Raw genomic sequence first — 26,134 nt, forward strand, 5'->3', positions numbered from 1 at the left:
ACAATTGCAAACAAAAAAAATGTCCAATAAGATGATAAATGACGAAATTGCATAATGGGTGTGGTTAAAAGCAGACTTTTGGGATTTTTCACAGATGTTCCTGGACCTCCAGTAAATCCAAGAGTTACAGATACCACGAAGACCACTGCCACTCTTAACTGGGGAAAACCACTGGATAATGGCGGGCTAGATGTTACTGGCTATGTGATCGAGCACAGAAAGGAAGGAACAGAAGAGTGGATTAAAGACACATCATCATCTATGCTGAGAATCACTGAGTTTGTTGTTCCTGGGCTTGAAAACATGAGCAAATACCACTTCAGAATTAGTGCAGTCAACGCTAAGGGCACAGGTGAACCTGCTGAAACTGCTGAACTGGTTGAGGTAGTGGAGCGTGCAGCTGAACCTGATTTGGAATTGGACATCGAGCTGAGAAGAACTCTTGTTGTCAGGGCTGGTTGTTCTATTCGCCTCTTTGTGCCAATCAAGGGCCGCCCTACTCCGACCGTCACCTGGACCAAGGAGACTGGTCCTGTGCCACGTGCTGTCATTGACAGCACCGAGTCATTTACAATGTTGATCATTCCTGAAAGTTCAAGGATCGATGGCGGTAAATACGAACTTACCCTGCAAAACTCTGCTGGAAAAAAGACAGCAAACATTCATGTGAGAGTTCTGGATTCACCTGGCCCTCCTCTCAACTTAAAACCAGTCCAGATAGATAAAGAATCCATTGTCCTGCGGTGGGAGATGCCTCTCATTGATGGTGGTGCCAAGATCACAAATTACATTATTGAGAAGAGGGAATCGACTCGCAAGGCTTTCGCCACCGTTGTTACAAACTGTCCCACGACTTCAGTCAAAATCTGTGATCTGGGCGAAGGCTGCGAATACTACTTCAGAGTGTCTGCTGAGAACGAGTTTGGTGTTGGTGAAGCAGTTGAAATTCCTGATCCTATTCGTGCCTCCCAGGCACCTAGTCCTCCAGAAAGCCTAATTCCAACTGATATCACCAAGAACTCTGTGAGCCTGGCTTGGACCAGACCCAAGCACGATGGTGGGAACAGGGTGACGGGATATGTCCTTGAAGCCCAGAAGAGAGGAAATGATCAATGGGCCCATGTAACAAGTCTCAAGAACATGGACTTCACTGTGAAGAATCTCAACGAGAATGAAGAGTACACCTTCCGTGTGATGGCAGTCAACCACTCGGGAAGAAGTGCTCCACGCGAGAGCAAGCCTATCATTGTCAAAGATTCAACCTCCCTGCCAGAATTTGATCTGCGGGGTGTATGTCAGTCAACTGTTATTGCCAAAGCTGGAGACGACATCAAGGTTGAAATTCCTGTAATGGGGCGCCCCCGGCCAGTGGTCACCTGGCAGAAGGACGGAACTGCCTTGAGGTTCACCCAGAGGACGAACGTGGAGACGACTGCTGCGACTGTTATCCTCACCATCAATGAATGCACCAGAGCCGACAGTGGAGTGTACATCATGACCGGGAAGAACATTGTTGGTTCTGCGATCGACAACATCTTTGTCAAAGTGCACGATGTTCCGGGGCCACCCAAAGGACCAATTACAATTACCGAAATCTCTCGCAACTATTGTATTTTTGCATGGGACACTCCAGAGAATGACGGGGGTGTTCCAATTACCAATTACGTGGTCGAGCTCAGAGACACCACCACTCAGACCTGGACAGAGCTAACTTCCACGGCCATTCGTACCATGTATAAAGCCACACGTTTAAGCACTGGCTCAGAGTACCAGTTCAGAGTCAAGGCCAAGAACCGATATGGCGTGGGACCTCCGATAACGTCGGAGTCAGTCGTGGCTGCCTATCCATTTAAAGTTCCTGGGCCGCCTGGTACACCGCATGTTGTGGCGTTCACCAAGGACTCCATAACGATCGGCTGGAATGAGCCAGTTTCTGATGGTGGAAATGAAGTCATCGGATACCACATTGAGAGAAAAGAACGAAGCAGCATCATGTGGCAAAAAATCAGCAAGGGTCTGGTGAAAGGAAACATACTGAAATCTACTGGGCTTGAAGATGGTGCTGCCTATGAGTTCCGTGTGATGGCCGAAAATATGGCTGGAATTGGCAAGCCCAGCAAAGCTTGCGAACCAATAATGGCTTTGGACCCTGTTGACCCCCCAGGTCAGCCTGTGCCTGTTTTGGTTACGAATAATGTGATCACCATTAAGTGGACGAAGCCCGAGTATGACGGCGGATTCAAAATTACTGGCTATACGGTGGAGAAGAGAGAACTTCCCGCCGGTCGCTGGATCAGAGCAAACTTCACTAACATAATCGAGACAACATTTAGCATTAGTGGATTGACTCAAGATACATCTTACGAATTCCGAGTCATAGCCAGAAACTCAGCAGGAGCTGTGAGTGCACCATCTGACACCTCGGAGCCAATTACATGCAAGGATAGCATCATTGAGCCACGCATCATGGTGGACGCCATCTTTAAGGATGTGCTTCTACTGAAGGCGGGAGAATCCTTCAAGCTTGAAGCTGACATTGCGGGTCAACCAACCCCATCCATGGTGTGGACGAAGAATGAGAAAGAGGTTGAGAACACATTGAAACTGGACGTTAAGTTCAATGAACTGACAACTACACTGAGCAACAAAGACTCCATCAGATCAGATGGAGGAGAATTTGTTTTGACTGCCACAAACATTGGTGGCTTTTCCAAACACATCTTTAGAGTGAAAGTACTAGACAGACCCGGTCCACCAGTTGGACCTCTCAGGGTGTCAAATGTCACAGCTGACAATTGTTTACTAACATGGGCCCCGCCTCTTGATGACGGTGGTGCTAAGATTGAAGGATACATCGTTGAGAAGCGGGAGTCGAGCAGACTAGTTTGGACCCATGTTGGTTCAGACCTGCAGGTTACAGAATATAAGGTGACTAAGCTTCTTAAAGGAAATGAGTACATCTTCAGGGTCATGGCGGTGAACAAATACGGTAATAGTGAACCTCTCGATTCAGAGCCCATTATTGCTGACAATCCATACAAGGTTCCTGATGTGCCTGAGAATCCCGAGGTCACCGCTGTCACCAAAGATTCAATGGTCATTATGTGGCAGGCGCCAAAGAGTGATGGCGGAACACCAATTACAAACTACAACATTGAAAGGAAAGACCGGGTTGGCCTCCGCTGGGTCAAGTGCAACAAGAGGAAAGTCAAAGATTTGCAATTCAAGGCTACAGGCCTTATTGTTGGACATGAATATGAATTCAGGGTCATTGCGGAAAATGCTGCCGGTCTCAGCGCACCAAGCCTCTCCAGTCCATTCTACAAGGCCAGTGATGCATTGTACAAACCGGGGCCTCCGTGCAACCCCAGAATCCTGGACACGACCAAGTCATCTATTACTGTGGCCTGGAACAAACCGGCCTATGACGGTGGCTCTGACATCACTGGTTACATTGTTGAGAACTGCGTGCCATCTGACAAGGAGGAGGAAGAGGAGTGGACAATTGTGACCCCCAAGGAAGGACTACTTGCTACCTCATTCACAATTGTCCATCTGACTGAGGGTCAGGAGTATAAAATCAACATCTCTGCTGTTAATGGCGAAGGAATTGGTGAACCTGCATCCATTCCTGGCAACGCCAAGGCTGAGGACAGACTCCTCCCACCAGAGCTCGATTTGGACGCAGAACTCTGCAAAGTGGTCACCCTCCGAGCTTGCTGCACACTTAGACTGTTTATTCCTATCAGAGGCAGACCCGCCCCCCAGGCTAAATGGACCAAAGAGGATGGCGAACCCGTCGACAGAGCCACTATTGACACCACGACATCATACACATCCCTCGTCATTGGAAATGTCAACAGATTTGACACTGGAAAGTATAACCTCACAGTAGAAAACAGCTCTGGCTCTAAGACGGCCTCAGTCCAAGTCAGGGTACTCGACACGCCGAGTGCGCCACAGAATCTCAAGCTTGCCGGTGTAACAAATCAGTCCGTCACTCTAACTTGGGATCCACCAGCAAATGATGGAGGAGTTAAGGTCAAGAACTACATTGTTGAAAAGCGGGAGTCCACAAGAAAGGCTTATGCCACAGTCAGCACCATGTGCCATCACACCACCTTTACTGTCGAGCAGCTCCTCGAAGGATGCAACTATTACTTCAGAGTTTTGGCAGAGAACGAATATGGCATTGGCCTGCCGATTGAGACTGGTGAATCAGTGAAAGTGTCTGAAAAACCCCAACCTCCCGGCAAAATTAGTCTGAAGGACGTGACTAAGAATAGTGTCACACTCTCGTGGGAGAAGCCGGAGCATGATGGTGGAAGCAGAGTTGGCTGTTATGTTGTGGAGGTCCAACCTAAAGGTGTCGATAAATGGACGCAAGCTGTGATCGTGAAAGAAACAGAAGCTTGCGTAAGTGGCCTCAATGCAGGTGAAGAATACATGTTCCGTGTCGCAGCAAGAAACGAGAAGGGAACAAGTGACCCTCGTCAAATTGGTGTGCCAGTCATTGTGAAAGATCTTGTCATTGTACCGAGTGTCAAAATGTTGTTCAACACATTCAGTGTGTTGGCAGGTAAAGATCTGACAGTTGAGGTCCCGTATGTTGCCCGTCCCAAAGCAGCAGTCTCCTGGCTCAAAGATGGGCAGCCACTTAAAAGAACAACCAGAGTAAACTTTGGTGCGACAGAAGCAATGTTGAACCTAAGCATAAAGGAGGCTTCCAAAGATGACTTTGGACATTATCACGTTACAGTCGGCAACACAGCAGGGGAGGCAACAGCAGACATCAGCATTGTTGTCCTGGACAAACCTGGTCAGCCAGGTGGTCCAGTCAAAGTTGAAGAGGTCACTTCTGACAGTGTGACCATTTCCTGGAACCCACCAGAGTATGATGGCGGGTGCACAATCAAAAACTACATTCTGGAAAAGAGAGATACGTCCACAACTAACTGGACGATGGTGTCGCCAAAACTGCCAAGGACCAAAGTTAAAGCAGGCCGATTGAAAACTGGCTCTGAATATCAATTTAGAATCACAGCAGAAAACAGATATGGGAAAGGTCCGGCTCTGCAGTCGGAGTCTATTGTAGCTCAATATCCATACAAGCTTCCAGGACCACCAGGAACACCCTCCATTGCCGTGTGCACAAAGGACAGCATGGTGGTGGCATGGAATGAACCTGTAAATGATGGAGGCAGTGCTATCTTGGGCTACCATCTGGAGCGCAAGGAAAGAACCAGCATCCTTTGGCTCAAACTGAACAAATCACTTATTACAGACCAAACCTTCAAGACCACAGGCCTAGAACCAGGAATGGAGTATGAGTACAGAGTTTATGCTGAAAACATTGTGGGCATTGGCAAAGTCAGTAAAGTGTCAGAAGGTTACGTCGCCAGAGATCCTTGTGACCCTCCAGGCACACCTGAGGCAACCAGAATTACGAAGGATTCGGTTCACATCACTTGGACAAAGCCAGAGTATGATGGTGGTGCCAAGATTACAGGCTACATGGTAGAAAAGAAGGAGCTTCCTGAAGGCCGCTGGTTGAAGGCAAACTTTACTAATGTCATAGAGACAGAATATGTTGCAACTGGACTCGTGCAGGATCAACAGTACGAGTTCCGCGTTATTGCAAGAAATGCTTCTGGTGTTTTAAGTCTCCCCTCTTACAGCACTGGGCCCATCACCGCCAGGGATGAGATTGAGCCCCCTCGTATCAGCATTGACCCAGAATACACACAGACCATTGTGGTAAAAGCAGGAGACAGCTTTAAGATTGATGCAGATGTCCACGGCAAACCATTACCCTCCATCACTTGGCTGAAAGCAGAGCAGGAAATAGGAAACACAATGCACAGAGAGCTTAAGAACACAGCAACCTATGCCTGTGTCGCTATAAAGGAAGCTAAACTTTCCGATGGAGGTGGCTATACTCTACTGCTGAAAAATCCAGGAGGAGAAAAGGCTGTACAGGTGAATGTGGTCATTTTGGATAAATCCGGAGCACCCCAAGGACCTCTTGCTGTAACAGATATAACAAAAGACCAATGCTGTCTTTCATGGAGAGCACCAGTACACGACGGAGGTAGCAAAATATCTCACTACATTGTGGAGAGGAGAGAAACCAGTAGACTGGTCTGGACTATTGTGGATCCAAAAGTGCCCAACACCTTGTGCAAGGTTACAAAGCTTCTGGAAGGCAATGAGTACATCTTCAGAGTCCACGCTGTAAATGAGTTTGGTAGTAGTGCACCACTTGTGTCTGAGCCGGTGATTATTAAAGATCCTTACACAACCCCTGGATCACCCAAAAGCTTAGAGGTTTCAGATGTGAAAAAAGATTCACTGGTGCTCACATGGGAGGCTCCCAATGAGAATGGAGGTAGTCCAATCACCACTTATGTCGTTGAAAAGCATGATAAAGAAGGTGTTCGGTGGACCAGATGCAACAGGCATGCCGTGTTAGATTTGACTTTCAAGGTCACAGGTCTCCTGGAAAGCCACAGTTATGAATTTAGGGTTGCAGCAGAGAATTCTGTGGGTGTGGGTGAACCTACTTCTCCAACAGTATACTACAAAGCCCTCGATCCAGTTTTCAGACCTGGACCACCACAGAACCCCAGAGTTACAGACACCACCAGGTCTTCAGTGTTTCTGTCATGGAGCAAGCCTATCTTTGACGGTGGCTCAGAGATCCAGGGATACATCGTTGAGTACTGCACTTCCACGGAGCAAGTCGCAGCTAGTGAAGCACAGATTGAAACCCCAGCTGCAGAGGGGACTGCGACAGATGCACCTGCAGAGGATTGGATCATGTGCACGCCACCAACAGGTGTCAAGAAGACCAAGTTTGAGGTTTTAAACCTGAAAGAAAATCAGGCTTATAAATTCAGAGTGTGTGCTAGCAACAAGGTTGGGGTTGGTGAACATGCAGATGTTGCCGGAGCAGTTGTTGCCCGGGACAGAGCAGATGAACCAGACCTTGACATTGACCCAGAACTGAGAAAGATAGTGACAATTAAGGCTGGGCTTTCACTTCGACTCTTTATTCCAATCAAGGGAAGACCAACTCCTACGATCAAGTGGGAGAAAGATGATGCGCCCCTTAAGGAGAAGGCTCAAGTTGAAGTCACCAGCAGTTACACAGCCCTCGTGATTGACCAGATGAACAGAGCTGATAGTGGGAAATACACAATCACTGCCGAGAATTCTAGTGGAACCAAATCTGCATTTGTTATCGTTCGCGTTCTCGATACACCGAGCGCTCCTGTAAATCTGACAGTGAAAGAAATTACCAACCAGTCCGTGACACTTGCTTGGGAGGTTCCTCTTTTAGACGGTGGTTCTAAAATCAAAAACTATATTGTGGAAAAGAGAGAGAGCACTCGTAAAACGTACGCTGCCGTGGTAACAAATTGCCACGCTCTTTTGTGGAAGATTGAGCCACTCCAGGAAGGTTGCAGTTATTACTTCAGAGTTCTTGCTGAAAATGCTCATGGTATTGGTCTGCCTGCAGTAACTGTTGACCCGCTTAAAGTCTCAGAGGTGCCGCAGGCTCCCAAGAGCTTGACTGTTACGGATCAAACAAATACAAGCATCTCTTTGGCCTGGGAACATCCAGAATATGATGGCGGCAGTAGAGTCATTCAGTATTTGCTTGAAGTGCAGCTTAAGGGACAAGAAAAGTGGTCTGGTATAAACACATACAAAACACTGGAGGCAACCGTTCTCAATCTGAATCCAGGGGAGGAATACCTGTTCCGAGTTACGGCAATAAATGACAAGGGGAAAAGTGACCCCAGAGTCCTTTCTGGCCACGTCATTACAAAGAACTTGATGTTTGAGCCTGATGTTCGACCTACTTTTAGCAGCTACAGCGTCCATTTCGGTAAAGATCTAAAAATTGAAGTGCCAATCTTTGGACGCCCCAAACCAACGATAGCATGGACAAAAGATGGTGCACCTTTGAAGTTCACTACGAGAGTGAACATTCACAACACCCCGACTCATACAAGTCTGAGCATTAAGGAGGCAGCAGCTGACGATGGAGGCATGTACAGCATTAATGCCGTTAACTCTGTTGGAAAGAAAGAAGCCACCATTGAAATTGTAGTACTTGACAAGCCTGGAGCCCCTTCTGGGCCAGTGAGATTTGATGAAATCACCACGCAGAGTGTGACTATTTCATGGGATCCACCAAAACACAACGGTGGTTGTCAGATTTCAAACTACATAGTGCAGAAAAGAGATACTGTAACAACAACATGGGAAAATGTCAGTAATAACTGTGCCAGAAGCACAATCAAAGTGCCCAGATTGAAGACTGGAGCCGAGTACCAGTTCAGGATCATTGCTCAGAACCGGTATGGAAAGAGTCATGGCCTTGATTCTGCTCCTGTTGTTGCTCAGTACCCATACAGAGAACCTGGCCCACCGGGCACACCATTCATCTCGTCACTCTCAAGAGATCACCAGATTGTGGAGTGGCATGAGCCAATTTCGGACGGAGGCAGTCCGGTCCTCGGCTACCATCTTGAACGAAAGGAGCGGAATAGTATTCTGTGGGTCAAAATAAACAAGTCACTCATTCATGAGACTAATTACAAGAGCCACCCATTAGAGGAAGGTATCGAGTATGAATACAAGGTGTATGCGGAAAATATTGTAGGCATCGGACGGTGCAGTAAAGTTTCAGAGGGTTGCGTGGCCAGAGACCCGTGCGATCCTCCTGGTACACCAGAAGCTATCCAGGTGACCAAAGATAGCATTACTATCCTGTGGACTAAACCGGAATATGATGGTGGCAGTAACATAACTGGCTACCTTGTGGAAAGACGTGATTTGCCAGAAGGCCGTTGGGTAAAGGCAAACTTCACAAATGTAATCGAGACCCAGTTCACTGCCACTGGCCTGACGGAAAATTCCCAATACGACTTTAGAGTCATAGCCAAAAATGCTGTTGGTACCATCAGCAAGTCATCGTACAACAGTGGACCGGTCACTGCGAGTGACAGGATCGAGGCGCCTAAATTCTCTATTGACCCAGCATTCACCAAGACCATTGTCATCAATGCTGGGGAGACGTTCAAACTGGACGCAGATGTTCGTGGCAAACCACTGCCAGCCATGCAGTGGTTTAAGGATGACGTTCCAATTGAAAACACGCTCAGGCTTGACTTAAAAAATACAGAAAACCATGCCCTGATCCTCATTAAGGACTCAATGAGAACTGACAGCGGAATGTACACACTCCACCTAACCAACGAGGCAGGCACTGAAAGTGTGCCATTCAAAGTATTGGTCTTGGACAGACCGAGTCCCTGTGAGGGACCCCTTCATGTATCTGGGGTAGCTGAGGATAGATGCTCATTGGTGTGGCGTGCTCCTTTACACGATGGCGGCAATTCCATCATGCATTACATCATCGAAAGAAGAGAGACCAGTCGTCTAGCTTGGACTGTCGTTTCTTCCAACTGCACCACCACGTGTTACAAAGTCACCAACTTGTTGGAAGGCAATGAGTACAGGTTCCGTGTCATGGCAGTCAACAATTATGGCACAAGTGGCCCACTGGAGTCCGCTGCAGTGGTAATGAAGTCTCCTTTTGTTCTTCCTGGTCCGCCTCATATTGAGGACGTCACCAATATTACTCAAGATGGCATGACTGTCACTTGGACTGCCCCAGAGACTGATGGTGTCGGTGAAATGTCAAATTACGTTGTTGAAAAGAAGGACAGAGCCGGAATTAAATGGACCAGATGCAACAGACAGAAAGTCACCGATCTTTCCTTCAGAGTAACCGGCTTGACCAGCGGTCATGAGTACGAATTCAGAGTGGCTGCTGAGAATGTTGTTGGCCTGGGAGAGCCCAGTCTACCAAGCTCTTACTACAAGGCCTGCAATCCTAAATACAAACCTGGCTCCGCTGCATACGTCAACGTCATTGACTCCACAGAGACGTCAATCACGGTGTCGTGGGGAAAGCCATTGTCCGACGGCGGTAGCGCCATTCAAGGATATATTGTTGAAGTCTGCAAGGCTGAGGAAGAAGAGTGGACCATGGTTACTCCCCCCACCGGCTTGCGTGTTAACAAATATGAGATCCCCAAACTGACAGAGGGTCAGGACTATAAAATCCAGGTGTGCGCACTGAACAAACTTGGAGTTGGTGAGCCAGCCATTCTCCCGGGGACTGCTAAAGCAGAAGAAAGGTATGAGCCACCACAGATCCACTTGGATTCTGAGCTGAGGAAGGGAATATCGGTGAAGGCCGGTGGATCAGTTCGGATCCATGTCCCGTTCAAGGGCAGACCAACACCTGAGATTAAGTGGCTTAAGGATGAGACAAACCTAACTGAAAAGGCATTGGTTGAAAAGAGTCTCAGCTTCACACAGCTTTCCATCGACTCTTGCGACAGATGTGATTCAGGAAAATACACGCTAACACTGACCAACAGCAGTGGGTCTGTGTCAGAGTTTGTTACAGTGAAAGTCCTTGATACACCTGGAGCCCCGCAAAACCTTCTTGTGAAAGATGTTAGGAAGGACTCAGTCACTCTTGTTTGGGATGCACCACTAATTGACGGAGGTTCAAAAATTAAGAATTATGTCATTGACAAGCGTGAATCAACCAGGAAAGCATACGCAAATGTCTCAAGCAAATGTACAAAGACAACATTCAAGGTTGAGAACTTGATCGAGGGTGCGATGTATTACTTCAGAGTCATGGCTGAGAATGAATATGGCATTGGCCAGGCAAATGAAACAAAAAATGCTTCAAAAGCGTCCGAGGTACCGCTTCCTGTCGGAAATGTCTCTCTTGTTGATGTCACCAAAGCCAGCGTGTCACTGGCCTGGGAAAAACCTGAGCATGACGGAGGTAGCAGGATTGCTGGCTACCTCATTGAGATGCAGCCCAAGGGTACAGATAAGTGGGGTGTCGCCACAAATACGAAGGCGTGCGAGGGCACTGTCACAGGCCTCACGAGCGCAATGGAATATCTATTCCGTGTCATTGCTTATAATGAGAAGGGGAAGAGCGAGCCAAAGGCACTCGTGACATCTGTTGTTGCCAGTGACATGACCTTGGATCCAAGCATTAAACTGCAGTTCAGCACTTATAGTGTGTTAGCGGGAAAAGAGCTGACCTTGACATTTCCCGTGCTTGGCAGGCCCAAACCTAGAGTCACCTGGACAAAGGACGGTCAGCTCCTGAAGGTGACCTCCCGAGTCAATGTGGTGAACACTCTTACAACAACCGGGATTCAGATAACTGAAGCATGCAAAGAGGATTTTGGAAAGTACTCCATTACAGCGAGCAACACTGTGGGCACATTTAATGCTCACGTAGATATCATTATTCTTGATAAGCCAGGTCTGCCAAGTGGTCCACTTAGAGTTGTTGAGGTGAGTAACACCTTTGTCCACCTCTCATGGGAACCCCCAGAGTACAAGGGTGGTTGCCAGGTGAAGCATTATATCATAGAAAAGCGAGAGACCACAGGCAATACATGGCAGTCAGTCACCACACAGCTAGCTAGGACAGCTTTCAAAGTGACCAAGCTGAAGACAGGTGTGGAATACCAGTTCAGGGTCATTGCTGAAAACCGATATGGAAAAGGACCTCCTCTGGACTCCAAAGCTATTGTTGTCCAGTACCCATATAAGCCCCCAGGCCCCCCTGGAACACCATATGTCAAATCTGCAACCAAGGAGATGATGATCATTGAATGGAATGACCCAGTCAACGACGGGGGAAGTTCTGTTATCGGATACCATCTAGAGAGCAAAGAGAGGAGCAGTATCTTGTGGAACAAGCTGAACAAGACACTCATCACCGATACTCAGTTCAAGATCTGTAATCTTGAAGAAGGAATTGGATACGAGTTCAGAGTCTATGCTGAAAATATTGTTGGCGTCGGTAGATGCAGTAAAGTCTCGGAGTCCTTTGTCGCTCGTGATCCATGTGACCCGCCTGGTGCTCCAGAGGCTGTAAGCATTTCTAAAAACTCCATTATGATTAGCTGGACAAAGCCTCAGTATGACGGCGGCAGCAAAGTCAATGGCTATATTGTTGAAAAGAAAGACCTTGCCTCCCCGGACAGGCGTTGGGTCAGAGAAAACTTTACAAATATAATGGAGACTGAATACAACATCAGCGGTCTGACAGAAAATGAGCAATATGAATTCAGGGTTATTGCCAGAAATGCTGCTGGTGTCTTCAGCGAGCCCTCTGACAGCTCTGGATCCATAACTGCCACTGACGAAATTGAGCCACCAAGAGCCTCAATGGACCCAAAGTACAAGGATGTAATTCTTGTCAATGCTGGAGAACATTTAACTCTTGATGCAGACATCCACGGAAAACCAATTCCAGATGTGTTCTGGCTCAAGGAAGGCAAGGAAATGAACAGAGCTCTGCGCACTCAAGTGAAAAACACTCACAAATGTGCTAGCATGACCATTAAGGATGTGACCAAATTGGACAGTGGGCGCTATGAACTTGTGCTCAAAAACCTGGGTGGTACAAAAACCTTCCCAATCACAGTCAAAGTCCTTGACAAACCAGGAAAACCCTCGGGACCCTTGAAGGTAGCAGGAATCATGGCTGACAGATGCACCCTTGCCTGGTCTGAGCCATCCCTGGACGGAGGTGCGAATATCATGCACTATATCCTGGAGAAGCGAGAGACCAGTCGTTTATCTTGGACAGTGGCTGCTGCTGATATCCAGAGTCTGTATTGCAAACTAACAAACCTGCTTGTAGGGAATGAATACATCTTTAGAGTCAGGGCTGTTAACAAATACGGTATTGGTGATTATCTTGAGAGTGAGCCCATTGTTGCATGCAATCCTTACAAAGCCCCGAGTGCTCCGGGAACACCAGAGGCAAGTCAGATCACAAAAGAGTCGATAGTTCTGTCATGGTCAGCTCCAGAACAGACTGGTGGAGCAGATATTACAGGTTATCACCTAGAAAAACGTGACAAAGACAGTGTCCGATGGACGAAGTGCAACAGACAAAAACTGACAGACACTCACTTCAAAGTGACGGGACTGATTGCTGATCATTTTTATGAGTTCCGCGTCGCAGCTGAGAATGAGGCTGGAATTGGAGCGCACAGTGAACTGTCTCTACTTTACAGAGCCTGTGATGCCACAAAACCCCCCGGACCCCCACACCATCCCAAGGTGGTTGACCATACAAAATGCTCCGTCTCACTTTCCTGGGGCAAGCCTGATTTTGATGGTGGCGCCTACATCAAGGGCTACATAGTTGAAATGCGAGAGTATACACCAGTACCAGAATCTACAGAGGAGATAGAAGTTGCCCCGGCAGTAGACGCACCGGTCGAAAAAGAGTGGACCGTATGCACGCCGCCCTCTGGCATTCAGGCTACAAAACTAACTGTCACGGACTTAAAAGAATTTGAAGGATATCAGTTCCGTGTCTGCGCCATTAACTCAGAGGGAGTGGGCGAGGCTGCTTATGTCCACGGCACAGTGGTCGCTCAGGACCGGGTCGAAGCACCGGAGATTGAGCTTGATGCCGATCTCAGAAAGGTTGTGTCTGTTCGTGCTGGAGGTACATTGCGTTTGTTTGTCACCATTAGAGGAAAGCCAGAACCTTCTGTAAAGTGGGAAAAAATGGATGGCACTCTCACAGGTCGGGCTGTCATTGACTCCACAAGCTCATACACCATGATTGTTATTGACAATGTTAACCGCTGGGACAGTGGCAAATACTCACTCACCTTGGAGAACAGCAGCGGTTCAAAGTCTGCCGTTGTCTCAGTGCGAATTTTGGATACACCAAGTGCACCACAGAACTTCACTGTGAAGGATGTCAAAAAGGATTCAGTAAGGCTTGTCTGGGATACCCCACTCACCGACGGTGGGTCTAAAATCACCAACTACATTGTTGAGAAGAGGGAGTCTGTCCGGAAGGCCTACACGACCGTAACTAGCAATTGCACAGCCAACACTTTTAAGATTGAAGAATTGCCCGAGGGAGGCATTTTCTACTTTAGGGTTTGTGCTGTGAACGAATACGGCCAAGGACTGATGGTTGAAACCACAGAAACTAAAGTGTCTGAGGTACCGCTGCCACCAAGCAATATAACCGTTCTTGATGTGACTAAAACCAGCGTTTCACTCTCATGGGACAAACCTGCACACGATGGCGGTAGTAAAGTCATCTGCTATAATGTGGAATTCAAGCTCAAGAGTGGTGAAAAATGGGGCACAGCTTGCACAGTCAAGGTGACCGAGGCTACCATTCCTAACCTGATTCCCAACGAAATTTACCTATTCAGAGTTGTAGCAATCAACGAGAAGGGAAAGAGTGAGCCGAAGGAGCTTGGCGTGCCCGTGGTTGCAAAGGATGTGGCAATTGAGCCTTCTGTCAACCTATCATTCACAACATACAGCGTGAAGGCCGGAGATGACCTGACTGTTGAGGTTCCGGTGAGAGGCAGACCGAAGCCTGTCGTCTCCTGGAAGAGGGATGGTCTCCCTGTGAAGCAAACTTCTTCTGTTACAATTTTAAACACAGCAACTTCATCCAAGGTTCTCATTAAACAGGCCGCCAGGGAGCATGTTGGAAAGTATGAGATCACGCTGGCCAATACTGCAGGAACAGTCACGTCCCATCTAAGTGTAGTTGTCCTGGATAAACCGAGTCCACCGACAAGCATCAAGGTAGACGCTGTGACCTCTGACAGCATCACACTTTCCTGGTCCGCGCCAGATTACGATGGCGGCTGCTCCATAAGCAACTACATCGTTGAAAAGAGAGATACCAATACACAAGAGTGGCAAATGGCTGCGAGCAGTGTGGCCAGAACCGCTTACACAGCCAGCCGGCTGACGCATGGGGCAGAATACCAATTCCGTATCTATGCAGTCAACCGTTATGGAAAGAGTGCACATTTAGATTCTCCTGCAATTACAGCTCAGTACAACTTTAAGCAACCCGGACCCCCTTCCACACCTGCCGTCATGATTGCTACCAAGTCTTACATGGTGGTGACCTGGAACGAGCCTGTCAATGATGGCGGAAGTCCTGTTCTTGGATATCACCTAGAACGGAAGGAGCGTGCTAGCATTCTCTGGACAAAGATGAACAGAGGAATGATCAAGGATTCTGAATACAAAGTTAGCGGAATAGAAGAGGGTATTGTGTATGAATATCGTGTTTATGCTGAAAATATCGCCGGGATCGGTAAATGCAGCAAGCCCTCCGAAGCTGTAGTGGCAAGAGATCCATGTGATCATCCAGGAACCCCCGTTGTCACTGCTGTTGGCAGAACCTCCGTATCCTTGTCTTGGGACAAACCAGAGTATGATGGTGGTGCCAAGGTGTCTGGTTACATCATTGAATGTAGAGATCTTCCAGAAGGTCGATGGACAAGGTGCAATTTCACAAATGTGCCTGAGACTCACTACCATGTGACGGGCCTTACAGAGGACGGCCAATTTGATTTCCGTGTTATTGCTAAGAATGCAGCGGGATTGTTCAGTGAACCCTCCAACAACACTGGCCCAATCACCGTCAAGGATGATGTTGAGCTGCCACGCATCATGATGGACGTCAAATACAGAGAAACTGTATGTGTGAAAGCTGGAGAAACTTTAAAAATTCATGCTGACATCACAGGCCGCCCTGCGCCCGTCATCGCCTGGAGCAAAGATGGCAGCGAGATTGTGCTTAGAGCAAGAATCCAGGTTGTTTCGACAAATACCGGTACCTCGGTGATTGTGAAAGACTGCATCAGAAGAGATTCTGGTCAATACTTACTCACGCTGCAGAACATAGCTGGGACAGTGAGCATGCCAATAAATTGTATCATTCTGGATAAATCAGGCCCCCCTGCAGGACCTTTGCAGATTACAGATCTCACAGCTGAGGAATGCACTCTGTCGTGGGGTCCACCTCAGGAGCCCGGTGGTGCTGAGATTACACACTATGTTGTTGAGAAGCGCGAGACCAGCCGCTTGGCCTGGACACTAGTGAAGGACAACGTCACCAAAACATACTTTGTTGTAAGAGGACTGCTGAAGGGCAATGAATACATCTTCAGGGTTTTGGCCATTAACAAGCATGGAAGTGGTGAGGCTTTGGAGAGTGAGGCTGTCAAGATCACCGATCCATACACTTTTGCCACAGCTCCTCTTAACGTTGATGTCACTGCCATTACTGGCGATTCAATGACACTCACGTGGTGCAAACCGCTTAGTGACGGAGGCACTCCAATCACTGGCTATGTTATTGAGCGCCGGGAGAAGACTGGTATGCATTGGATCCGTGTCAATAGAGATTCAGTCACTGAATGTACCACAGTAGCAACCAAACTGCGTAAGGGTAGCGAGTATGATTTCAGAGTATATGCTGAAAATGCCGCTGGACTGAGTCCTCCAAGTGAAACCTCTGCTTCATTTAGAGCAGTCGATCCCCTCGCCGTTCCCATTCCTCCATCCAAGCCAAAGATCGTGAATTCAACCAAGGATAGCGTGTCCATTGTTTGGAAGCCACCGACTGACAATGGAGGCGCTCCTATTCTTGGATATAGTGTAGAATACAGGGACTATAGTCACAAACCAGTACCGGTGGTGACGGAAGATGGAAAAGAATATGAAGAAGGGGAAGAGGAGGAACCAGAGTCACCAGAAGAACTGCAGAGATGGGTCGAGGCCATAGCACTAACCAAAAGCTTGGAGTTCACAATTACTGGACTAAAATCTGACATGGAATATGAATTCTGTGTTAAAGCAATAAACAAAGTTGGAAGCAGTGTGCGCAGCCACTATTCTGATGCGGCTGCGGCAGTAGAAAGGACTGCAGAGCCAGCGTTTAATGTGGACATTGAGATGCGCAAAGTCCTTGTGGTTCAGCACGGCACATCGTTTACCCTTCATGTACCCTTCAAAGGTAAACCTGTTCCCTCTGTGGAATGGGCCAAGGAGGGCACAGATCTAAAGGTGAGAGGAACAATTGATTCAACAAACTCCAGCACTTCACTGACCGTTGAAAAGTCAACAAGAAATGACTCTGGAGAATACTGTGTCAGTATTGAATCGTCATTAGGAAAAGCAACATTACCCTTAGTTGTCAAAGTACTTGACTCTCCAGGACCGCCTGTCAACGTCAAAGTTTCAGCAGTAACCAGGGACTCTGCAACTCTCACTTGGGAAGCCCCTGAGAACGATGGTGGCGATGCGGTGAAGGCCTACCACGTTGAAAAGCGCGAGGCCAGTAAAAAGGCCTGGGTTTCTGTCACAACTAACTGCCATGCATTGACGTACCAAGTGGAAGACCTGCTGGAAGGAGCCATCTATTTCTTTAGAGTTATTGGAGAGAACGAACATGGATTGGGAGTACCGCAGGAGGCCAAAGCTGGCACCAAGATTACAGGTAAGGTTCAGTCAATGCCATTTTTATGTCGTGATCGTTACAAAATGAACTCTTTCAATGGTCCACTTTTGTGTCACAGAGGTGCCAAGCATCCCCATGAAACTCGGAGTTACAAATGTCACTAAAGACAGTGTGACCATTGCCTGGACACGTCCCGAGTATGACGGTGGCAGTAGAGTGAAGGGTTACCTCATTGATGCTCTGGAGAAGGGACAGTCCAAATGGGTCAAGTGCGCCACAGGGAGGACCATGAGCCACACCATAAAAAACCTGAGGGAAGGCGCAGAGTACTTCTTCCGAGTGCGAGCTGAGAACCAAGCTGGACTAAGTGAACCAAAAGAAATGATTGTACCAGTTATTGTCAAGGAACTTCAAGGTAATTTATTTTACATCTCTGTGAATGTAGGATATGTTTTGTCATCTTCAGCTGGCGAAGATGCAGCACTCAGTGTACACTGCTGCATCTATATATTGTATGTAACACCAAATATTTGCCATGAAAGGTAACTTTGCATTGCTCATCATCGTTTTGTTTGAATACCGACAGAGGCTCCAGAGTTTGATTTGAAGAACTACCCCAAGAATACGGTTTATGTAAGGGCTGGATCCAACCTAACCTTCGATATTCCACTTACCGGAAAGCCAATGCCTAAAGTGACTCTGTCCAAGAACAATGTTGTCATCAAAGGTTCCAAAAGACTACTGACCGAAGTCACTCCTGACAGTTTAACGATCACGCTGAATGAAAGCATGGCAAGCGATGCTGGAAAATACGAAGTAACCGCCTCAAACTCTGGTGGAGCCACCAAGATCTTCATGAACTTCATTGTACTGGATCGGCCTGGACCCCCTGTTGGACCGGTGGAGATCGGAGATGTTGGAGAGACTACAGTGCACTTGAAATGGGCTCGTCCAGAGTATGACGGTGGCAGTCCTGTTACCAATTATGTTGTCCTGAAACGGGAGACTAGCACTCCTACCTGGACAGAGGTGTCAACGAACATTGCAAGAAGCGAAATCAAGGCGATGAAGCTGACCAAGGGGGAGGAGTATCAGTTCAGAATTAAGGCTCAGAACCGCTATGGTGTCAGTGACCACATTGACAGCAAACCAATTCTGATCAAGCTTCCATTCAGTAAGTCAATGTGGCCCAATAGTTGTACTCCATTTCATCAAATAACCTTTTCAAATGTATCATTAACTCATATGCTCTCATTTTGATTGCAGCCTTCCCTGGACCTCCATCCACCCCTTGGGTTAGTTTTGTCTGTAGAGATAACCTGACTATCTGCTGGAACGAACCGGTAAGCGATGGCGGGAATCCCGTGACCGGATATCATCTTCAGATGAAGGAACGGACCAGCATCCTCTGGCAAAAGATCAATAAAACAGCAATACCAGGAAACCAGTATCGGGTCACCAACATCTGCCCAGGTCTCATCTACGAGTTCAAGGTGGCAGCTGAAAATGCTGCTGGTATCGGAAAGATGAGCAAGACCTCTGAAGAGGTGCTGGTGATTGACGCATGTGGTAAGTGGCATTTCTCATTCATACGGTTGCCGCTTCTATTTCCACCAATATATTTTGGTACTCTTCTGACTTTTCTACTATAGAGCCTCCTGCAAACGTCCATGTCACAGAAGTCACAAAGAATTCAGTCAGCCTGTCCTGGCAGAGGCCACCATATGATGGTGGCAGTAAGATCACCGGCTATAGTGTGGAGAGAAGGGACGCAACCAGTGGCCGATGGGTGAAGGCTAACTTCACAAATATCCTTGAGATGGGCTTCACAGTGTCTGGGCTAAACCAGGACGAGTCTTATGAGTTCAGGGTGTACGCAAAGAATGCTGTCGGCTCTGTCAGTAACCCGTCTATTATTGCTGGCCCAGTCACTTGTATTGATGCACATGGTGGGTGCTCATATTCATTCCTTCTTGTCTCAGTGTGATGAGGGCATGTTCTGAAAAACAGAACACATTGAAAATGTGATCAATATTCTGTTGCGCAGGTGCTCCAACCATTGACCTTCCTCCGGAGTATCTGGACGTGGTTCAGTACAAAGCTGGAACTTCAGTTAAAATCAGACTCGGAATCATCGCCAAACCTCAGCCAAGCATCGAGTGGCTCAAAAACGGAAAGGAGCTTGTCGCTTCTTCTTCCTTGTGTGTGGAAAACACAACCGACTCCTCTGCCATCCTGATCAAGGATGCAACCCGCCAACACACTGGCTCGTATGAGATCAAGATAAAAAACCTCTTAGGCTCAGCAACTGCCACAATTGCAGTTGAAATCCTCGGTATTTTGACAACGTTGCTCCTTTTCTCATATTTGAAATGTTTCGTCTCATGCTTCAGTTCTTTTGTTAAACTATGGTCCCTTTTTATCTCTCCTCAGACAAACCTGGACCCCCAGCCGGCAGCATTAATTTTACCCTCATTACAGCAGACAGAATCACCTTCCGCTGGGAGCCTGTATGCGAGGCTGACCAAGGCGGTTCCAAGGTGACACACTACATTGTCGAGAGGCGTGAAACCAGCAGAATGGTCTGGTCGACAGTGTCAGAGCGACATGAGCAGACGTACATCTCCGTCGGCAAACTGGTGCGAGGAAATGAATATGTGTTCCGGGTCATGGCTGTTAACAAGTATGATGTGGGAGAGCCACTGGAGTCAGAGGCTGTTGTTGCAAAGAATGCTTTTGGTAAGCTTTGGAATACAGCGTTATTTTCACTTTAGGTTTCATAATCGAGTAGGAGTTTTCTTGGCCGTTCTCCTGTCAACAATCACACAAAACAAAAACATCAGCCATCTGTTCTTTCTGTTTTGCATCAGTAACTCCGGGACAGACACATACTCCTGAGGTGAACATCATCACCAAGACTACAATGGTGGTGGAATGGGAAAGCCCGGGTGTGGATGGGGGTAGCGCAGTTACTGGCTACTACTTGGAGAAACGTGACAAGAAAAGTTTGCGCTGGATCCGAGTTTACAAAGAGCCCATTCCTGACAATAAAAAGACTGTCTACCATCTAACCGAAGGAAATGAGTACCAGTATCGTGTCTGTGCCATTAACAAGGCTGGAGAAGGACCTTTCTCTGATTCATCCGACTTCTATAAGGCTGCAGATCCTGTTGGTAAGCGATCAAAGACGCTGCTTCCAAAATGCCAATTAACAACCGCCTGTGCCTACAATTTTTTTTTTACTTACAGACGCTCCAGATGAGCCTTGCAAGCTGAAGGTGATGGATTCCACAAAGACGTCTATCACATTGGGCTGGTCCAAGCCAGTATGGGATGGAGGCAGTGAGGTGACCAGCTACATGGTGGAGAAACTTGTGGAGGGCGAGGAAGATTGGGCGATGGTGACATCAAAGGGAGAGGTCAAGACGAGCGAATATACTGTACATGACTTGAAGCCAGACGTTAACTACTTCTTCAGAGTTTCTGCTGTCAACTGCGCGGGCCGAGGGGAACCTCTGCAGATGACTGAGCCTGTACAGGCCAAAGACATCCTGGGTGAGTGACTGCAAACTTGAGAAATGTATTTGTATTGTATTTTAATTACCAAAACATCATTTTCACAGAGGAAGCCCAGATCGACTCAGATGTGGCCATGAGAACTCACTACATTGTGAAGGCTGGCAACGATGTGGAGCTTTCTGTTCCTTTGAAGGGTCGACCTGCTCCAGATGCTTCCTGGAGCAAAGGAGATATATGCATTGACGACAATCCCTCTTATGAATTCCACCACTCAGACACAACCACAGTCCTCGTTATGCGCGGCGTCACCAAGCTTGACACTGGAAAATATACAGTCAAGATTGAGAATGGTGTAGGAGAGCCCAAGACACTAACCTTGTCGGTGAAAGTCCAGGACTCTCCAGCTCAGTGCAGGAACCTGACACTGAAAGACGTCACCCGTGGAAAAGTCACACTTTGCTGGGAGACGCCACTCCTCGATGGCGGCGCAGAAATCACCAACTACATTGTTGAGAAGAGGGACTCTTCAAAGAGATCGTACTCGGCAGTAACAAGCAAATGCACTGACACAACCTATACGATTGTTGATCTCTCTGAAAAGACATCCTTCTTTTTCCGCGTGCTAGCAGAGAATGAGAACGGTGTTGGTGAACCATGTGAAACACTTGAACCTGTGAAGGCTACAGAGACTCCTGGACCTGTCAAAGATGTTTCTATGAAGGACTCCTCAAAGACCTCTGTCACTCTGCAGTGGCTTAAGCCTGATTATGATGGCGGCAGCATCATCTCCGACTACATCATAGAAAAGAAAACTGCCGATGAAGACTGGACACTGGGAGGAACCAGCCGACACTGTGAGTTTGAGGTAAAAAAACTCAAGGAGCATTCCGACGTGTTCTTCAGAGTCGCTGCTCGAAATGAGAAGGGTCAGGGTGACTTTGTGAAAATTGGGCCAATCAAGGTAGTTGACTATGTTATAACACCTGAAGCAAGCCTTGCAGACTACCCAGACGGAAGAATCTGTGTTCGTTTAGGCCACAATGTCCATATTGAGTTGCCATACAAAGGCAAACCTAAACCATCGATCTTATGGCTGAAGGACAACCTTCCTCTGAAGGAAAGCAATCAAATACGCTTCAAGAAGACAGACAACAAATCCACGCTAATGATAAAGAATGTGATGAAAGAAAATGAAGGAAAATTCACACTTACACTTGACAACAAAATCAACAGAAAGTCCTTCCATATCCACATTATTACCCTTGGACCCCCATCAAAGCCCCTTGGACCCATCCGCCTTGATGAAGTGAGAGCAGAAAGCATCATAATCTCCTGGGATGAGCCCAATGATGATGGCGGTGGAGACATCAACTGCTATACCGTAGAAAAGCGTGACACTTCTCAGACTGACTGGAAGATGGCTTGCTCCAGGGTGGAGGGAACTCAGTTCAAAGTGCCCAACCTGGTCAAGGGTGTCCAATATCAGTTCAGAGTGTGTGCTGAGAACAGGTATGGTGTCAGTGAACCCCTGGTCTCACAGATGGTAATTGCCAAGCACCAGTTCAGGCCGCCAGGCCCACCAGGCAGGCCCGTTGTGTATAACGTCACCAACGATGGCATGACAATCCAGTGGGAGAAGCCCATCTATGACGGTGGTACCCCCATCCAGGGCTTCCATGTGGAGAAGAGGGAAAATAACAGCATCATGTGGCAGAAGGTGAATGTGGTGCTCATCCGAGAAACTGATTACAGAATCCTGGGTCTCATTGAAGGCCTTGCGTACTCGTTCAGAGTGTACGCACAGAATGATGCTGGCTGCAGCCGAATGAGTGATGCCAGCAAGCCCATCATGGCCGTCAGTCCTGTTGGTGAGTTCCAAACTTTGTCCGTAGGCTTACATCATGTAGCATGACTTGTTATCTCTTCCATATGCTCTTTTGCAAGGCAAATCATAAACTTGACTTGTCTTTCAGATCCCCCCGGCCAGCCTGACTACACTGATGTGACCAGTGACTCGATCACACTGAAGTGGGATGCGCCCAAACGTGACGGAGGCAGCAAGATTACTGGCTACAATATTGAGAAACGACAGGGTCAGGGTCGTTGGTTCAAGGCCAACTTGACTGATGTCCACGACTGCCAGCACACTGTGACTGGTTTGACAATGAATGAGCGTTATGAGTTCAGGGTGATTGCCAGAAATGCCATTGGCGTTGTCAGTCCCCCGTCCAACTCATCTGGTTTGATTGTGGTCAGAAGCGAGAATGGTAAGTGAAAATAAGCCAGCGAGAGCCCAGCGTAAGAGATACAAGGATTAGCAATTTATCATGAATTTAACCTATTGCCTTTTCTTCTAAACCAGCTGCTCCTCACATTGAATTTGGACCGGAGTATTTTGAGGGTTTGACTGTCAAAGCGGGTGACAATATCAGGGTTAAGGTGGCCATCACTGGACGGCCTGTTCCCAAGGTGGTCTGGTACAGAGACGGCCTGGAAATCACCAAAAAGATGATGGATATTATTACCGTTTCTGGATACAGTTCTATTTTCATCAGAGATGCTGACCGTACTCACCGTGGTCTCTACACCGTTGAAGCAATTAATGGTTCTGGAAGCAAAAAGGAGGATCTTCTGGTTCAAGTACAAGGTGCGCAGTTGTTTCTGTCTATTACAGTTGATATTTACAAGTCCTTTTTTCCGTATAACTTCACTCTAAGTCTTTTATGTGATGCAGACACACCTGGAGAACCAGTAGGACCCATCATGTTCAGCAATGTCTCAGAAGGCACATGTACTCTGTCCTGGAATCCGCCAGAGAACAATGGCTGCTCAGATATTTCACATTATATCATTGAGAAGCGCGAAACATCCAAGATCTCTTGGGCGTTAGTGTCGGATGACTGTCATGAGTGCACGTTCACTGCAACCAAACTCATTAAGATCAACGAGTACCAGTTCAGGGTGTCAGCTGTCAACAAGTTTGGTGTTGGCAGACCATTGGAATCCTGCCCCATTATTGCACAGCTGCAATACAGTAAGTCAAGCGATTGACATTTTTCACTTGACAAGATAAGTTTTATATATTGGTCTTCACATATTTCCATTTACAATTTCTTCCCAGGTACCCCCGATTCTCCAGGCACTCCTGATGCCACCGAGGTCACAGGGGAAAGCATAATTTTGGCCTGGACTCCTCCAACATCTGATGGAGGAAACCCCATTCAATACTATATTCTGGAAAAGCGAGAGAAGAAGACTGTCCGGTTCTACAAGGTGCTCTCCAAGAAACCCATCACTGAATGTGCTCACAAGGTTTCTCATCTGACTGAGGATATGGAGTATGAGTTCCGGGTCATGGCTGTGAATGATGCTGGTATTGGATCTCCGAGCAATATCTCCTTGCCCATTAAAGCTGTTGAGCCAAAGGATATACCCTGTTCTCCATCCGTGGTCAGTGTGTCAGACTCTACGAATACCTCGATCAGTCTGGAATGGACCAAACCTACAGATGACGGAGGTTCCGAGATCCTAGGCTACATTGTTGAGATGGTTAAGGGTGATGAACTTGACTGGAAGAGAGTAAATGAAGAGCTAGTGGCAGAAACAGAGTATACAGTGACCGGTCTACACACTGGCGTTGAGCACAAGTTCCGTGTTGCTGCTGTAAATCAAGTCGGAAGAGGTGAGGACAAGGCAACCCTAGAAGCGGCTCAGGCCATTGATAGGCTCACTCCACCACAGTTGGATATTGATGCCACCTTTAAGCAAACACATATTGTCAAGGCTGGAGCGTCTGTGAAACTAAGTGTCCAGTTCAGGGGGAAGCCTCTCCCTGTTGCTACCTGGCTCAAAGAAGAAGGAGCCTTGGGTGTAATGTCAGAGGTCACAATTGCGGATGGCAGAAGTACTCTACGTATAGAAAATTGCTCTAGAAATGATTCAGGCAAATACACTGTTAACCTGGAGAACAGCAGTGGCAGCAAGGCCATTACTTTCACTGTGAAAGTCATGGACAGTCCTGGAGCTCCTCAGGCTTTAGCGTTCCAAGAGGTGTCCAGAGGCTCAGTCACACTTGCATGGCAGCCTCCACTTAATGATGGCGGAGCACGAATCCACCACTATATTGTCGAGAGGCGTGAGGCAACCCGTCGCACTTGGCAACAGTCTGGGGTCAAATGCATTCAGAATCTAATGAAAATCCAGGACCTCCTGGAGGGAGTGCCATACTTCTTCAGGGTCTCTGCAGAGAACCAACATGGTGTCGGTGAGGTGCTTGAGATGACAGAGCCTGTGATTGCCACTGCTGAGCCGGCACAGCCGAAGAGAATGGACATTGTCGACACCACAGACAGCTCGGTGTCACTGAGCTGGCTGAAGCCCGAGCACGATGGTGGAAGCCGTATACAGTGTTATGTCATTGAGGCGAGGCCGATGGGCATGGATAAATGGGTCCTGGTTGGCAACACCAAGAACCTCTCCTACGTGGTCGAAAAGCTCAACAAGGGAGATGAGTATCACTTCCGTGTGAAAGCTAAAAATGAGTCCGGTCTCAGCAGACCCAGGGAAACCCCGGCTCCCGTGTTGGTCAAAGAGCCTCTCATTGAACCGGCAGCTGATCTCAGTGAGATCAGCAATCAGTTGATCACATGCAGATCTGGCAGCAGCTTCACAATTGATGTTCCTATTACTGGGAGACCTGCTCCCAAGGTAGCCTGGAGGCTGGAGGAGATGAGGTTGAAGAACTCTGACAGAGTTTCCATTAAAGTAACTAAAGACAAAACAAGCATATCAGTCAAGGATGCCATGAGGGGTGATGGTGGAAAATACTACCTGACCCTGGAAAATGTTGCCGGAACCAAGACTTTTATTATCGACGTAAATGTAATAGGTAAACCCAGTCCTCCACTGGGGCCTGTTGAAATCTCAAATATCACCTCACAATCCTGTGTCGTTAACTGGGATGAACCGGAGGATGACGGTGGCACTGACATTACCAATTACATTGTGGAGAAGCGTGAATCTGGTTCCAGTGCCTGGCAGCTGATCAACTCCAGCGTGAAGCACACATCTCTCCACGTCAGTCATCTGACCAAGTACATGCAATACACCTTCAGGGTCTCTGCCGAGAACAGATTTGGTGTAAGTAAACCGACTGAGTCTGAGACCGTCGTTGCAGAGCATCCTTACAGTAAGTGCAATTCCTAAATCTCAATGACAATAACCTTTGTCATGAAA

At 47.7% G+C, this 26,134-nt stretch overlaps 1 protein-coding gene across 1 annotated transcript in view; it reads left to right on the top strand.

Moving 5' to 3' along the window:
- The window catches only part of LOC148323988 (titin-like), a 149,733-nt gene that overhangs the window by 107,927 nt on the left and 15,672 nt on the right, over positions 1–26,134 (top strand). Inside the window, 14 exon segments of the mRNA XM_088314508.1 lie at positions 95–17,419; positions 17,499–17,795; positions 17,967–18,554; positions 18,647–18,949; positions 19,033–19,329; positions 19,428–19,715; positions 19,814–20,119; positions 20,251–20,553; positions 20,630–20,935; positions 21,004–22,767; positions 22,873–23,166; positions 23,262–23,546; positions 23,634–23,933; positions 24,021–26,087. Of these exon segments, the coding sequence (XP_088170634.1) occupies positions 95–17,419; positions 17,499–17,795; positions 17,967–18,554; positions 18,647–18,949; positions 19,033–19,329; positions 19,428–19,715; positions 19,814–20,119; positions 20,251–20,553; positions 20,630–20,935; positions 21,004–22,767; positions 22,873–23,166; positions 23,262–23,546; positions 23,634–23,933; positions 24,021–26,087 (24,723 nt within the window).

The sequence above is a fragment of the Idiotropiscis lumnitzeri genome, chromosome 14 (genome assembly GCF_059441095.1).
Source record: "Idiotropiscis lumnitzeri isolate Australia: NSW breed Sydney's pygmy pipehorse chromosome 14, RoL_Ilum_1.0, whole genome shotgun sequence".
Lineage (NCBI taxonomy): Eukaryota > Metazoa > Chordata > Actinopteri > Syngnathiformes > Syngnathidae > Idiotropiscis > Idiotropiscis lumnitzeri.